Raw genomic sequence first — 18,092 nt, forward strand, 5'->3', positions numbered from 1 at the left:
CCACAGGCAGATTACTCAGAACTGTATGGTGGGTAACCTGTGCTGCAACAGCACACTGTGGTTGCTTCTCCAAGGCGCATGCTGTTGCTCGTGAAGATGCCATAAATTCTACAGCCATACCAACCCCTCCACACAGAGCCATTTCAGAGTACACACAAGCTGCATTCATTTAATGGGCTGTTATTTAGCTACAGCTGGGGAGAGTATAAGAAAACCAGGGGAGGATATGTGACTGTACCTTGTAAGGCAGGGTTTGTTTTTGTGGATCCCTCAGCAGCAACAGGAAATGAAAATACGTAAGAAGGCAGATGGTATTATTAGTTTTATCATTGAGAGAAAATAGGAAGAAGACTGTGTCACTGCAAGATATATTTTGAGACATGTTGGTTTTATGCCCAGTAGACAAACCTGTCTAATTATTTGACTTTCTTTTCTCTAAAGGCTCATACCTAATTCCTTCTTCTACAATTGAACCAACAAGTTGTGCAAACCTAGGAAGTCTTTGCCAAGGTAAGAAGCTCAGGTCATTTTCACAGTTTCATCTTTGTTAAATCTTTATTTTTCTTGATATTTTATTTTATTCCACTTCTTTCTTATTTTCTATTTTTTTTCTTTTCATGTTTTTATTTATTTTTTTAATGAAAGTCTGAATTGCAATAAGAAATAGCAAGGAGAGGAACACCTTAGACTCAACAAATGTGTGGGTGTCATGTACATACAATATGTGGAAAAAATGTGATCGTTCCCTTGATAATATATTTTCCAAATAATCTCTATTATATCAAAACTGCATTAATAGACTGCTTTCAGTTCTCTCTTCACCTCTTTTTATCCTGCACATTTTGACAGTAAAATATTAACCAGGATAAGAAATAGGTACATCTGTAAACAAGAAATAAACATATGTAAATAAAACAACTCGTTATTATTCATATTTTTCCAGTAGGCTATTTTGAGGCTAGATACTTTGAGATTAGCAGGTGAAAAGTTAACATTGGACTGCAAAATCCAGCAGCTATTAGTTAATAAAAGACTTTGTTGCAGCACCTAGTGATAGTTAGTGTCAAAATCACCACATATAAAAATTCATCAGGTCTTTTGAAAGGTCAGCTCAGTGGAATGCAAGGAGGAGCTGAACCCTAAAGATTTCCATGCCTTGTGAATCATTGCACATACAAGGATAGTTAATTCTTTCCACTCTGCTTAGTGGCTGAAGTTCTATAAAAATGAACATGAGCAACATCAGCCCATTTCCACAATACATTCATGAACACAGACCTGCTAGTGAGGTGACATGTTAAACTTTAATCACAGCAGCAGCTGCATCAAAAATATGTCATACTCTGTAACCCATTTCAAGCTGTGTGATGGAAGATAGAGGAAGCAGAGAATAAAATATAAAAGGGAGGGGAAGTCTTGGAACTCCTTCTAACCCAACATTTGCAAGTAAATCAGATTTAGTTTAAAGATAAAAAGAGAAATGCACTCTGCTTGAGAAGCCAGTAAGAGATCTGTGATAGTCTCCAGTGTACTTCTCCCAGCTGTTTCCATGGTAGATTTGGTTTAGGGTCTTGGAGCATATGGAGGCCTCCATAGAGAAAGTGAAATGCCAGTTCTGTTTATAATCAGATTTCAAACAGCAATATTCAGCCATCAAACTCACAAAGCATAATATGTTCTAAATACTGATACCCAAATACGTTACCAAAAAATTATTCAGTATTACTCTTTTTCTATGGGAAGAGGTAATACAGCCATTGTATAAAGATATTTGTCTATTCTCTTGGAAGAACTCAGACAGATTTCTTGTGTCAAAACGGCATGGTGTGAAAGGAGAGAGAATATCTAACATTAAATCACCTAATAGGGCTGTAGAAATAGACACACTTTCAGAGAAACAAATTTGAAGTACATACTGCTTCTAATAAAAGATGTCCTCTTTCAAGCTGGCCTTCCTTAAATTCTTAGATCATCATATTTTCAACAAACTTTTTGAGTACTTTTCACCAGGGTAATACTGTTTCCTTCTCCAAAGAGTGTTTGGTCAAGTGTCACTGGCTTTGTGTTAGTTACTTTGAAAGTGGTGCATCAGATTTGTGCTGTTCATCATCATCATCTTCTTCATCTTCATCATCATCATCACCGTAATGCAAATCATAAAAAGACGTCTATTTCTTTCAGCACTGCAGACTTATTTTAAGCTGAGAGTCCACTTTGGATTCCTTTTTAGTTTGTTTGTTTGTTGTGTGTTGTGCAACAGCACCAGTAACAATGTTTGTGGTTGCCATCATTATGTCATCGTTATGTCAGAGCTGTTTTCTTCATTGTGCCTAGCAAATATTTTCATTCATTGGAAGATACCTTCTTTAACAGTGTTGGCTGGAAGACACAATCAGCAAGAAGCCTTAAAACTTGTTTCTCAGAAAATATAGCCCTGAAGTTATTTGTAAGAACACCTTTTTTATATAACAGGGTGTGACTTTCTGTTCTCCCTTTCCCAGTTAGAACTCCTGTTTACTGCAACATCCAACTCTTCCTTCTCTTTTCTCAATTTTCTTATTTCACTGAAACTTGAACATAAACCCATTCCCTAAACTGAGGCCTGAGTTTATGAATTTTAGACTCAAAATGTTAAATACAACAACCTAACAAAAAATCAAAAGTTCAATTTCTTAGCTAAAATACGATTGCTTAACCTTTCCAGGTTGATTCTTGGTCAAAATATGCAAAAGATGTGTTACACTGTGAGATTATATTGCACAAGTCTTCACATTGTAAAAAGAGTTTTCAGGAAAAGAAGAAAGCTGTCAGTGACAGGATTTGCATTCCTGGGACTTACTAGACAAATTATTTTCCAAACTATTTGAAAATTCAGTGGTGTGATTTTGAAGTGCTTTGTTCCTCTCGAGTGTGTACCCTCCCAGTCTTCAGTGAGGGGAATTTGAAGTTTTGGCTTCTTACTCTGAATATGAGAAACGTTCTAGATAGTTCTCCTGGGAAACATTTTCCAATGTTGTGTGGGATGACTCCTGTGTCAGTGGGAAGAGTACAGTTAAGATCCTACATGAAGCTTTCAAAATATGTATTCCACTCCAATAATTCCAAGTCTGATTTCAATTCTTTTCATTATATAGAGTTCAACTGAGTTAATGAAAACCTTAAATGGGTGTTTCAGTTTCACATTTCTTTGTCATCCTTATCCCCTGAGTAGGGACAATTATTCTTTCTAAGTGCATGAATCCTAGAACTTGTAAGATCTGTTTTCTGGTCTTCGCACAGCTGTTTGGATCTGAAGCTCTAATAAGAGGATTTTGAATTTATGAAAGCGGTACAGGACTGATCTTGCAATCCTTCCACTGGCAAACCTCCCACTGAAGTCAGTGAAAGTGAAGGTTGCAGGACTGGGACTTCAGTTCATGTCCATTTGTCACTTTGAACAGAAAACAATGTTTAACATATATGGCACAGTGTGTAGATGGTTTCATTTTACGTTGTCATGAGTTGTTCCCATTTTGTCTTACCTCATTAACATTCATATTTCATTCAAGTTCACCTCTTTCTCATCTTTATTACCAGCTACTGTAAATGCTACTACTCCTACACCACCCACTGTCACCACTAACATGCCTGATACTAATAGAACCGATAAGCCAAACAATGGTAAGAAATCCTGTGTTACATTATTCCTTGTACTGTCTCTAGAGCAAATTTATTGTTTTTTAAGATGTGTTTTTCATAGTATAATGTAAAGGGTCATGCCTTGGTTCTAATCTTATTTACAATGAAATCAATCAGGAGTAACTTCACTGGACTTGCCCTTGTAAGAATGGTGTAAATGAGAACAGAACCAAACTCAGTGTTTATTTTGTATCATGTTTACCTGGTTCCCATATGAAAGGGACTAACTTTGTGTCACCCATTGTGCTTACCCATGCAAAGAACAAGGGAAGGCAGAGGTGTTTTTAAAAAGGGACTGAAAAGAAGCATGCTTTTGAAATGTTTTAACACCGCAGATTATCAGGCGTTGTGTAGCTACCGCTTCTGCTGCAAGGGTGCTGGTATGCTGAGATTGTCTGTTCCTCACTGGTAACACAGGGAAGCCAAGTGGAATCATTCCTATGGAGCAAAGCCACTTCCACTGAGTCAACAGGAATCTTTCCACTGACTTCAAGAAGAGCTGGATCAGACTCTACTAGGGAAAATGTTGACAGTATCAGATATCATTTACTTTTCATTTAGAAAGATTAAGGGAAAAAATAAGGTAGTAAATGAGCCTATTATTAGCACAGAAAAAAAAAAAAAAAAAAAAAACACAGGGATTTCTTTTAAGGTTTTCTCAAATCTGATATCACTGTCTCCTGGAGACTAAGTATCATTTTGTGAGGAACTACTAAAATATTTATCATTATTTTTAAAGATAGTTTTTAAACATTAATAATGTTACAGAAATAGTTTTCTGCAATTTTCATCTGAGGCTGAAAGATCTTTTTGCTAAAGATTTTGTGTGCTCCCAAGAAGTAAATTAGTAGCTATTGGGTTGTTTTGTTGGTTGGTTGTTCTTTTGGGGTGGTGTTGGTGTTTTTGGTTTTGTTTTCCAAATGCATCAGTTGTTACTGTAGGATTTTACATTCTTGGAGTGCTTTTTTCTCTTGGCAAATCACCTCTTGTATATTTGGCAGTCAGACAGTATAGTAGACAATGTGAAAGAATTTATCTGAATTCATCCTATTTGGATCTAAGCAGAAGAAAGAAGAAAATCTTGAAACTTATTTCCAAACTGTGCTTTTTCTTTTTGTGGAGCCATTCACTCCATGTTCACTATGAGCAGTTAACTTTGATTTTTGGAGATACAGTAGGACTGAACACCCTGTTAATGTTAGTGCAAATAAAAAATGGACAACTAAGTTCTTTCTTTAACTTTGAAACTGCCAAGAGAAAGCAGGAAGACTAAGAAAAGTAGGCTAAATTCGTTTATAGTAGAAGCAAGTAAAACTTTCTCTCAGCTAAGTGGCATAGTCTTCCACTGACGGTAAGTCGTTTTTTAGACCCAGAGCAGACAGCCAGGAACAGACAGTTAGGTTGCATGTATTTTCTTTAATCCATTAACTATATGGCTTACTACACACAGACCTGCAGGAATTCAGACTTCCTGCTACAGTTATCTTCAGAATGAAGAGAAATTCACCTGATTCCTCCCATTCACAACCACAAAGGCAGCAAGAGTCTAAGATAGAAGGGATCAAAACCATAGGAATTATCTCTACCCCTATTATTTGGCCAGTAAAACAAAGACCTCTCCGATTCAGTAAAAACTCAGCAGATGAGAATCCAGAGAGAAAAAACAGGTACGGCATATTTCGTCCAACTGTGTCAACATCGGCTGCCTATGAGGAGACCAGCAATGGTACCTTGCCTGCTTTTTCAGAAAAAATCAACCTAGATAACACTGTGATGTATCAGTTACCAAATGAAAATGTTCTGAATGATTCTAGAATTTCATTTCATGGCACTTATGATGCAGCAGGTGCTGTTACAGATCTTTCTGTGAATGCAGTAGTTCCTTTTCTTCAAAACAGAAGTCTTACTGCAGAGGCAACATGGACTCTGGCAGATGGACTAGGTTATGCTGACTTGGAGTCACCATTCCACCCTGCTGTTAGCAGAAGCACTGCTTATGAACACAGAAAAGAAGCCCTGAGGATTCCATCTTCCAGCAATGGCATGTCCAATTTCATACACCTAAATGATGTCTTGGAGCCTGAGAGTTGGTGGAGTGAGACTATATTTCACCATCATATCACCTCTGACTTTCAAGAAGAGACATTTCGTTCTCTTTCTAGCTTATCTATGTTAGCTTTAAGGGAGAAACTGTCATTCCAAAAAAGTAGACCAGACTTGCTAGATTTATCACTTCACAGTGTTTACCCAGAAATGATAGAAGGCAACACTAATAGGAAACCTGTTTCCATGTTAGCAGCAAGCAGTGAATTTCAGTTTAGAAAATCTATGTACATTAAGGAACATTACTCAGGACGTATTACAAATTTAAACTCTGTGGAGGCTCCACATGCAAACCCAACAGAGTTTTTTCACATGAAAAAAACATACACAAAAATTATGCCCGACATACAACTGACAAATTCAATCACAGGATCCAGTAGAAAACAACTAATGTCAGCACTTCTGGTAGGAATAAGCAGGACAAACTCAGCATTTAATCATGTTGAAACAACACTGCCTCTTTATCGACAATCAATGACCGGTATGTATTCGGAAAGTGACAGCATATTTATGTCTAATAGTGATTACTGGTCTCATTATTTAAAATATTCAGTATACTTTCAAAAGAAGATAAGTGAAACCCTCAGAAATGGAGCACTGGAGAGCAATTTAGATGCATTTCATAATAATAATCAAAATGAAGATTCAGATTTTTCCATATTAGAGACAGAGAATATCAACAGAGTTGGCAACTCCTGGGAACCAGGTTACTTGGATTTTCTGACAAAATATGTAGACATATCCCCTTCTTTAACAGCCAATTTCTGGACTGTTTCCTATCACTTGAAAGAAGTGTCTCAAGCATTTTCTGGGGAGCCACCAGAAAATCAGTGGCTCTCATTTAATAAACTGCTTTCTTCCCCAACAGAGAAATTGCCATCCATTAGTTCACCTACTAAGCCTGACAGTATCTCTGAGGAAACTTCTACAATTAGATTATTAGATCATGGAGCTGAAGAAATCAACTTCTCTACCCATGCATCAACTTTGGAAAGACAGATATTTAGTTTATTTGTTCTGGGCCTTTCAAAGAGAATTTCAGAAAATAATGAGAAGACAATATCACAGATGCAGTCAAAAATGAACTTTGCAAACCTGACCATATCTTCCAATGATGACTTTTACTTTGCTTTTCCTTTCTCTTCCCTTAAAGCACCTTTGAGTCAACACTCTGTACAGATAAGTCCCTTTGACAAGGCACTTGCAAACTCTACAAAAAAATTAGTGGTCTTTGATAGTTTAAACATGCAAGTTGGAACTGACATAGTAAGTGATAGAACCAACGTGACCTTCCTAAATAATAGACAGCAACTTGTTTCTGTCCTTCCAACGCATCCAAGAACCCAGCCTTCATGTTCAAGGGATAGTCAGACTGCTTCCTTGGTAAATACACCAGTTAATAGTTTCATAAACGGTACAAGAACACATGGATCATTGCAGTCTCAAAACATTTTGAAGAGTGATGCAGTATCAAATACTATTGATAATGCAAGAAGTGAAGTTCAAATGGATGCAGCTATTTTTTTAAAAAGCAATGATTCAGCGAGTTCTGACTTCCTTACAACAGCACTGTCTTTGGAATTGAGGCACACTTTTCATTCAGAATCAAAATTCAAACTCAGTGTACCTCCTAACAGCTACTCCACACCTCCACTCCCACAGAGTTTTCAGAACCACCTTGATACAGTTTCTCCAAGCCTGATCCGTGGATGGGACGTAGCAGAGCTAAACTTACCAACAACACCAGTAACACCAAGTCAACTAACTTTCTTAGGACAAAACTTCCTTGAAAATCAAGTAGATGGTATTGGATACTCTCTGTGGGCAGTAGAACAAGAAATCGCCAGTGATAATAAAGAAAAAAGGAATTCTGCTGTTCAGCCATCAACTAACAAATCAAGGCTTTCAGATCAGGATTCAGAAAGGCAAGTATACGGATCCTTTAGCATGTACAGAGGAAAAATGTTTTCTCCAAATATTGGTAGTACTCACGTCTTGGATTTTGGAAATATTGATTATGGACACTTTGCAAATTTCTCTTCTCTTCTGGCATTATCAAGAACTGCAATAATGAATGATACAATGCTTTTGTCCTCTTCATATAGTGGAATTATTATTCAGCAAAAAGAGACCATCCTGAAGCATACTTTAATGACACCTGGAGCAGTAATCTATCACTCTTACATGCATTCTCAAATGCCAGTTTCTCCTGTAATGTACCATCAATCATCAGGTTTGGCACATATTCATTCCTTGGCCAATTTTTCAACCGGGAGAAGCCAAAATACCACCCCTTACCCACCACCGAATCAACTTACTGGCAATCCCACAGTCTTATTACCTTGTTTAAACTCCACTGAACTGGGCTGCCTATGTCAACCTGAGGTCAACTACAGTATGTCAAGTCATTAAGTTAGATGTAGAGAAAAAAAAATATTAGATCATCTTATCTATTAGTTATTCAGTTGGTAGACTAAACACAGAAATAGCTAGATTTTATTCTTTAGATAATAGATCCATTTAGAATATGAAAATATTTTAGAATAGTAATTTAATTACAGTAGAAGGGAATTTGTAACATCTTAGTGATAAAACATGTCATTAACATGTAATTTCTCCTGTCCTCTAAAACTCTCATGAGACTGTGAAAATAGTATATTGAGTTGCTATGTATTTTATGCATTTTTATGCCATTTCATTATTTGAGATTTTATGAATGTTTTTCACTTATGGTATTCATATATTTCTGAGGATTTATTTTCCAAACGGAAAGATTTTACAAAATAAACTCTTGGATAATTTGGCTAACAGAATTTAAAAGAATAATCATGATATTTCATTGATCATTATATTTTTATATTTGGGTGTGGGGAGAATTGTTTTTCCAGCTTCTTTTTTCCTCTTTTTTCTTCAAATTATCTTTGGCTACTTTTAATCAATTTTCTGCCCATAAAAATATTTCTTTTTCATTCAGCATCTTGAGATGGGATTTCCACTGTTTAATTTGGAGTGAGAAATCATTTTTAGTTTTCACTATCTGTGACTGCAGTCTCCTGAGAGTGTTTAAAAATGTAGATTAGTTCTTTGTTCTTGTTCTTTTTTTGCCTCATTTAAACATGCTTTGGGTCACCATCTGGTGGAGATCTTAAAGCTATTGAGTATTCTTTGTAGATTCTAAGTTTGATTTTTAAAGTATTTTGCATATTTCTACATTAAGGTGATTTTTTCCATATATATAATTATATAAATGAAACTATAATTATATATATAAGCATATATGAATTTATGAGAATATATATAATGCACAATTTCTACATATGTGTATCTGCGCAGCACATATAAGAGTACATTATACATATAAAATTGAATATATGTATATACAGAGATATATACATATAAATCTACATCTTAATTGTGTTTTCAATTTGCCCAAAGTCCACTTATCTACTTCCAAAGACTTAATTTCTTTGCTTTTTAAAAAAAAAATGAAACTATAACAGTAATAATAAAAAACAAATGGCATTTTTATATTAAACTGCACAACAAATATGTGTGTTTGCTGATTTAAGGGAGGGAAAAAAACACGATCAATCAAAAATCAAATTCATACTACTCATATTTAAAATTTAATCATAGCTTACTGAAGAAGGTAACGGGTAAAGCATCTTCCTGCAAGAAACTGATTACTTACTACTTTATTGAAAAAGAATTTTTATACTTATCTCAGTGAGACTGTGATCAATTCCATAATGAAGAGAAAAAATACCCAAGCTAGCTTGTGAATAGGATAGTAACCAATGTGATCAATTAAATCAGAAAATACTAAGATTCCTCAGATAATTTTATTATAAACTCTTGTAAAATACTTATCTACAAAGTTGTAAAATGATTAAATTTGCTCCACATGTATAAAACTAGAATAAAAGGGTTGGGTTTTTTTGTTTGTTTGTGTTTTGTTTTGTTTTGTTTTGATCTAGAATTAGAAAGAGCACTTTCTTTCCAGTCAAGAGACAGAAAGAGATTTCTGTATAATTGTTTTCATGTCCTGTTCTGTTCAATGTAGTGTCTCTGTAATAGTTACATGAGGTTTATGTAAATACTTGTGTTCTGTGATCAAGATCCACAACTTCATTTGGTAACAGCCCTGAACCAAATAATACCACATGTGCATACGTGTGGCTGAATTGATGCAGAAGTTCTTACACCCCCACATGCATCCTGGGACATTTTCTCCATCAAGGGTGGACAGAATTTTTGGTAGTGTAATGAAAAAATTTTACCCTATGAAAGGTGAAAGTGGTTAACAGAGAGCATAACTATGAGAAGATTTGGTATTTATTAGATGTGAAATCTTGTGACAAAAATGTTGTCTACCAGCTCATGAGCTTAAAGAGAATTTATATTTACCTAGTCCCATTTCAAAACAATTTTACTTAATACAAAACTTCTCCATGCCAAGTGTTACACATTTTGAGATTGAAAGATGGTTTGTTCAGCTGCCAGTTTTATAAAGCTAACAGTTTATTTTTTATTTTTTCTACTATCCCAGACCTGAGAGCAAAGGATAGGCTGTGAAAACATAAATTGGATAGGGCTTCTCCCTCATAATTCTGTTCTCAATGATCTTGTGACTTTTAATTTATGAGCTTTATCTGCTGTCACAAAGTTTTAAGTCAAATCTACAATGGTTGTTTCTGGATTATAACAACATGACTGTGCCTATGACTTATCCATGTTACAGACTTCAGTAATTTTGATTGTTTTAAATTCATGACACTTTCATGATCTTGCTTTTGCATACTCCACTAAAGATATATGCAGAATACTACTTAAATATGTTATTTCTGAATTTCCCTGTCACATTTCAAGTGTCTCTAAAAACACAGAGAAGTAGGGAATTCTTGTTGATAGGACTAGTGAGAATGGACCCAAGCCTGCAGGGCTTGTTCACTCCAGACTCACATATCAAGAACATGAGGTGTCTGTGCATCTGGGGTTCAGCCCAATCTTTAGATTCATCATGGAATTAAAGTCTCACATTATTAAAAAGAGAAATTTGCTCAGCTTTCTGAAATTATTATGCTGTTTTTAATGGACAGGTGGACTGTTCTACAGGATATCTATAACTGTCTTTTGTTTGAACTCCAACTCGGAATCAAAAGTGCATGATATGGTTGCAACATGGGTAAGTTAAGTTTTCTTTCTTACATTGTGGAATAATTAATTAGAGTCTAATTTGGGCATTTAGTCACTATGGATAGAGTTTTGAAATGTCTCCACTATACCAGCCAGGCATCTTAAGAATTGTAGATATTAGCTGAGATTTTGGAAAAGTAGGGGGAAATCGAAATTGTCCACTGAATGACATAGATGCCTAAGTTCCTACATCACTACACAGAGCAAAATTTTATCCCCAAATACTAGTGTGGTTTTGAAGTTATACTGTGATAGATATAACAATAAACAGGCCATGTTCATTTGTGTGAGGCAATACACTTTTCCAATTTAGCGCAATATCTTCTGCTTTAGAAATCTTCTCCTATAGGTCAGTTGTTGCAGTTTCTAGTAGCCATAGTTTTTCTGTCCATTCTAGTAGATGTAAGCTCCTTCCTGGGCCCTCTAGAGGACTGTTGAAGTGCCTACCTCTGAGAATTTCTTCCATATGAATAGAGACATTCTCTGTTCTGTTTTGACAGTTCACATAATGGCACTCACACAGTCTGCAAGTTGTCTTTCTACCAACTACTCACATAGAAATGTGATGTCAAAAATATATGGTATTTATTCTTTATTTGTCTATAATAAACCTGCAGGCTTCCAGCTTTCAGAAGCTAAGGAAGAGAAACCATCTATAGTTTCCTACGAACCAGAAAAGCAGTCATTTACACCAGCTAAGGATGTTCTCTTAGCAGCTGTATTCAGGCAAAGTATGTAGATGCCGGAGCCAAAGATTCTCAAAAGGTGTCACTTGGCCCTGGCAGAGCATGAAAAAGTTTCTCCAGAGGGGAAATCTGAGCAGCCATTGCCAACTCTGAATAAGTAGTAGAAAAGTCTGAAATAAAGGTCATCAAAGGGTGTAGACTTTTAGGTGAAAATCGACCCTGAATTTTTGTCAGGATTTGTTTTCTAATCCATTTTTTTTCTGACAATTTAAGATGATGTAGAGGAAGAAAAGGAAAAGTTCCACATCCTGTGCACTTACCTATTCACTGTAATGACCTTGCAGAGATTTCCTTGCCTCAGAAAAAAAAAAAACACCCAACAACAACAACAAACCTAATAAATCTTTCACTACCAATTGTACATCCAATATAACAATCACCTCACTGTCATGACTGTCATGGGAGCATGTTCACTTTGCTTTGAAAAATCGAAGGGAATTTCTCAAGCGGAAGAGAGGTGAAGTTCTAACTCTGTTTTAAACATCAAAGAGCACCTATTAACATCATACCATTCCTGTGATCAATGTTTTCCTGTTTTTCAGCTAAACCATACTTTCCAGAACTGGAATTACACTGTGTATGTGGTCAATATCAGGTAAATGAAAGAGCAAGATGTTTATACCACATTTCTTTCTGAGAATTAACCCACCCTAATTAATGTTTATGTCCTTCATAGCATCCAACCTGGCTCTGTAAAAGAGGGAGTAAGAGAAAAAAGAAACATCGGTAACAAAAGGTAACATCTTTAAAGAACTTTTATTGATAGAGTCAAAAACTGGTATTACAAGTGGTATGGTTTTATTGCCTATTATTATATGTTGCTAGTCTAAGTATATGACTGCTGGGAAGTTGAGTGCTCCGGGTGTGCTCACAAGCCTCATACTGGTTATCATGTTTGTTTTGGTTTAAACCTACTGAGCTTCTTTGAACCTTAACAGATCATTTTTCAGAGCTCAGGTTTCGTCTGCCACAAAACCGAATATACATATGTGTGTTATGTCATGCTCAGCTTTCTTCAGCAGCAGGCTCTGGTACACTGGCACTGCATTTATTCTCTTGAACCAGAGCCTTTTGAGTTAATAGACATGCTACTAGATGCAAAACACTGAAAAATCATGCTAGAATTGAAAGCCAAACTACTGTGAGTTAAACTATTTACCATATGCTCTCATTTCCTGACTTCTCCTGGGCTTGGAGGCACTAGCATTGGGACAGTCTCAAAGGCAGCCAGAGAAAGATGGGTCACACCCCCTGAAAATTGAGCCTCAGGGGATTTCTTTGAAAGCAGCAGACTACTGAGGGACAGATGGGCAGGGAGTGACTCTTAGCACCAAATTAAAGAGAGGAAACCAAAACATAATTAGTCTTGTGAGGGAGGGGGAACAAGTGGGTATAGGACATATCTGTTTGCGGCGTAGGCAAAAGTCCTGCAGGCAAGGACTTCAACTGCTCACTCTTGAGGTTTGCCACTTGAGCTTTTTAATTTCAGAGATAGACCAGGATTCCCAGTTTACCATGAGGAAGTAACCAATTCTTCCAGTTTTCTACAGAGTTTACCTAGACATTAAAGGATTTGTGAATGGTACTATCTCCTTCCCACATACCGAAACCAGAAAGACAGCTTTTATTGGCAAAAAACATTTAGCTGCTATAGTGTAAACCCAGTCTCTGAAAGGGCTATTTTGCTGCTTGAGCTACATTTACAGTAGGGTGTAGTGATGTGGCTGTGATTTTTTTTCATATTTCCAAATGATACAGTTACGCCAGCAAAACCTTAGAAGTTCAGAACATGCTTTAGGTCTTACTAACAATCCAAGGCTGCTGGGGAATGGAAAATTTTTCCCATTCTTATTTCTGAGTCTTTTATGAGACTGGCAGCCCAGCTTGTCAGCATCTGATCTCCCCCAGACTGCACATGTTATCTCCTCTCATGTCACACTTTCATCGCTCCATCCTGTGGATTTTGTTTCTTCTTCCTGGTGTATTAAAAAAGGTGGTGAAGAGAGAGATATGTAGCACATTAAAACACACAAAGTGTGTCAGTTCCATGTCTGACCATGTATGTCTCTTGTACATATGTAACATAAGAGTAATCCCATTCCTACCTACTTCATTCACCATATGTAGTTTCAGAGGCAATGGAGTTATGTGTTCTTAATATGTCATAAATTTTTTCAGGGAAGGCCTGGGCTAATGAGAAAGTCAAATACTAGTCTTCTCATGGGCTCTACTGCAATTTGTGTCAAGGCCAAATGGTGCTTTGTCATCATTCTGAATAATTTAGTATAAATGCTAATCATGCCACACAAGATAGTACTGTTCTACAAATAATCATGATCATTGTGCTGTGCATATTTTATTGGAAAAAAAAAAAAAAGAGAGAGAGAGAGAGAGAGAGAAAAGTAGAAAAGTTAAGATTCTGCCCAAACTAGCAATTCAGTTCAAGTGAACTCTTTTTTCTACTTCCACCAGATCATTGCTTTCATGATGCTTTGTTAAGTTTTCCACTTTCTTGGGTTTGTCCTGGGTAAGATCCTAAGGAAATCCTACAACATGCCAGAGCAACATTTTGGATCCTAAGGAAATCCTACAACATGCCAGAGCAACATTTGGGGTATAAAAAGTTAGCCAATTGCAAGTTGGAAGTTTTTAATCCCTAATGTAAATAATGTTTCTTTCTTACTAGTCAGATGATCCACTGAAATGCTATGGCTGAGTTGTTTCATATAACTTGCTCACAGTGTGGTTTCAAACAGTTTTTATTAATATTCCTATAAGTTATTTCTATGAATAGTTGTGCAATGTTTTGTTATGGATAGTCAAGAATAAATCTCTCACAGTTTTAGACATTCCACTATTTTCCTTCATTTTCCCCTTCATATCTTAGTCCATTTTCCATCATATTCATCTGAACAGAATTTCACTCCACAGTCAAAACTTCAGACATAACCCCCAAGCATCATAGCCTTAACTTATTTTTTATCTTTTACAGCAGTAATCATATTAGATTAATTCACCAAACCTTCTCTCTCTTCTTCTCTGAATTTTGCACAAGATCATAGTCTTCATCTTTCTAGGGTAGTAGCACAATTCTTTAAATTGCTCTTAGAGAAGTTTTCCCTCTCTTTACATTAATTCAAATTCTTGTCATTCAGATCTCATCTTTGTGCCTTACCTTCTGGACTAGCATTCAATACAACAATTTAAGAAAACAACTCCACAGAAATTTTCCCCAAGTTTTCTTTCAATTTTACTCTGCTTCAACCCTTATTTGCTATACTGTTGTCTTGTCAAGGAAATTCTGTTATCAGTAACCACACCTAGTCTTCTTGCAAGTAAAAGAGGAAGTCATTAGAGAGAATGATTCAGAGGAGAAATAGAAGCTGAAAGTGGGAGGTAGGAAGCTTTTTTTTTTTTTTTTGGCATGGTAAAAATAGGTGTTTTCCAAATGAAATTTTAAACTGTACTGCATTCTAGAGAAGACCAAAACAAAATAAAAGTATGGAAATGGATTCTTTCATCGCTGAGTTACGTGCTGCAGAAATCCAAAGTACAGTGTGCTTAGTATGCATTAATGTGCATGGTGATGAGAGACAAACAGAGTGCCAAGTCCAAAAGTGCACACTATTATCATCATCTTTAACACCATAAGATCTCTGGGTGATATCAGCGTCTCAAGTTAATATTTTGGTAGATCATTAACTATATTAATAGACAGAATTTTGTCACAGCTATACTTTAATTTGTGTTTGTGTTTTTCTTCCTCTGGTCATATTGTTTCTGTCTCTTAATGAGAGGGCACCTCTTCAAAATAAAGTAGAAAGTAGATCTGAGTAGGATATGTGCACTCCTGTTTGTTCGTCCCTCATGATTTAGCACAAACCTTTGAAAGTGACACCAATTTGTGTTCTTTATGTAGATAAATTATCAATGTGTTTGTTTATTTCATTAATTGACACTTTTATGACACTGCAGTGCTGTCTGTCATATCTTTCTGTGACTGCTGCTGCTTTTCTCAGAAGGGTCCCACTGATCCTGGGTGTTGTCAGATGACTAATAATTGGGCTGCCTCAGTAGGAGAATCGGTCTTTATTAAGCAGCTCAGCTCCCCTGCTTCTCCTTCTTTTATTTTGCAAACAGTTTTGAGAACTCAAGCCCCATTTCATTTATAATCTTTACTCCTCTTAATATACAAATAAGGTTATGCTTTCCGCAGCTTCCACTATCCAATTGTCATAAATTCGGCCTATTTCCCATGTTTAGCTGTTTCCTTTATGTGAAACAACACTAATGTTACTACTGTTAAACAATTCATCCAAATTAAAAATCACAGTGTTAGCAATCAGTTTAAAGACCACTCACTAAACTTAAAAATAAATCTATTCTCTTAGAAATGAAAATAAAGAGGAAAGCAGGAAATCTGAGGTACACATACTCCTCCTTTTTGAAGTCTGTGGGAGTTTTGCCACGAGGGTCAGTAAGGCAGATTCAGGCTCGGCATGCTGTGTTCTCAGCTGCCATGTTGCTTAATGGAAAGTTCAATGCACTTGGATAAAACTTAAGCTAATTAGATTGTGTAATAGTTTTAGACAAGTGTTAGCAACATCAGAGCAGCATAAATTTGCTGTTCTAGTCTGAAGTATTTTTATTGAGTAAAGTTAAATGGACAAAGTGTTAGGCTTTAGCATTCTTTGTAACCACTTCAGATTATTCATTATAACAATATAATGCTACTCTTATTATAAATGAACACATCTGTGATTTCTATTCCTATTTTTAAAAGTCCTTTTGGCTTCTACTGGTGAGGTTTTAGCAACAACTTGGAACTGGCCCAACTCTTCTACCCCTGACTTTAACTTCAGTGTTACCAAATGAACAGGCAGGTTTCTCCATAGTTCTCTGCTGGCATCTTGTATCAGTGACATGTAAAGAAAGCCTTTGTCATAGACAGAGGAGTTCTAGAATTCAACCTGAGTGACTGAAGAATGATTTCTCCTTAGACTTCTGCTGAAGCTGCCTTATCTTGATCCAGTTTCCACTGACTTCTCTTGTCTTTCCACTGACTTTAACTGGGTTTAGTATTGGCCTGACATTGTTAGATGCCATTTTTAAGAAAGTAATGGATTGCATTTTTCTTGGGGGAAGGGGTTTCCTTTGTTATTTTGGAACATAACCAAAAACTTTCTTGTTTTGACCAGCTGTTGAACCATGAGAGATTCCAGCCTTCTCTTTGCCTTCCTGCTACCTTCCCTTATAAAGTACAGTCTTCATACCAAATCTTCACATATTTTAAATACCTTCTGTTGAAAAGCTGTAGTTGTTAGTACTCCTGTACCAGTTCTTTGAGGAGAAGCATGGCCCAGAGTCACAGGGACAGGAGCAGAGACTCTTGTGATCATGCTGCTTGCAGCAGTGTTCTGCTGCAATTAGTTAAAAGGAAAGCTTAAGATACCTTTATTCTTAATAGTCCCCAAAATAGCTGTAATTTTTATTTTCTGTCCTAAGGTCTCATATTTTGTATCTTTTCTATAGCATCGACTTCTTCTGAGAAACAAACATTTCATCCTTGGCATTGTTTTGAATGTGTCTCTTATGCCCAGTATTTTTTTTTCACTCTCTGTTCTGAACATGATATCATGTCAAGTAAAAAATTTTCCACAACACAGATGCTTTTGCAGAATGCTTTTAACTTCTCTATATTTGTGCTGTAGGTTATTTTGTTGCCAGAACTGAGCCCAATATTCCTGACAGGAATGCTTTTCCAGATTCCATTATGGATTTCAGTAGCAGACTTTTCATATTTCTTTCTGTCTCATTCTGCATATTATCTAACATCTCTGCTGTTTGTTTTACATCCTCACTGAGTAACTTATGCAAGAGTCAGCTGTTTTTCTGGCTGTCCAGTTAATGTACAGAAGTCAGCAGCGTTTACAAGTGACCGACAGTGTAGGCCTACCTGTGCTGATGATCTTGAATTATACCCATCCATCTCTGCCTATCTTCAAAGCCAAAATAACAGCAAGATTTGTAAAGAATATAATACTGACTTCTTTTTTTTAAATATGCCTGGGTCATTAGGCTAATTTCCATTTTCAGTGGTAATTCAGAGTCCCTGAGAATTTAGGTGCTTTAAAAATTATTCTTTTTGTACTTTAAATCAAATAACATTAATGGTGAAACAAATTAGTAGCGATTTGCTTGAACAATTTGACCACCACAATTAGTTCAGCCCATCTAGCACAACTAAAATGAGAGCAGAAACATGCACTGCTAATTATCAACCAGGTATCTGCAGGTATGAGTCTGTGTTGTGCAGCTGGCCTGGTTCGTTGCTAATCCTTTCTCCAAGCTCCTTGCACTGTGTAGCAG

The 18,092-nt window shown here is 36.2% G+C and overlaps 1 protein-coding gene across 1 annotated transcript in view; it reads left to right on the forward strand.

Annotated features, from left to right (window-relative positions):
• The window catches only part of ADGRG6 (adhesion G protein-coupled receptor G6), a 63,486-nt gene extending 55,066 nt beyond the window's left edge, over window positions 1–8,420 (forward strand). Inside the window, exons 5-7 of the mRNA XM_040552007.1 lie at window positions 442–510; window positions 3,577–3,660; window positions 5,129–8,420. Coding sequence (XP_040407941.1) covers window positions 442–510; window positions 3,577–3,660; window positions 5,129–8,193 — 3,218 coding nt within the window. The 3' untranslated portion in view covers window positions 8,194–8,420. The remainder of the gene's footprint in view (window positions 1–441; window positions 511–3,576; window positions 3,661–5,128) is intronic.
• Window positions 8,421–18,092: the final 9,672 nt, after the last annotated feature.

The sequence above is a fragment of the Cygnus olor genome, chromosome 3 (genome assembly GCF_009769625.2).
Source record: "Cygnus olor isolate bCygOlo1 chromosome 3, bCygOlo1.pri.v2, whole genome shotgun sequence".
NCBI lineage: Eukaryota > Metazoa > Chordata > Aves > Anseriformes > Anatidae > Cygnus > Cygnus olor.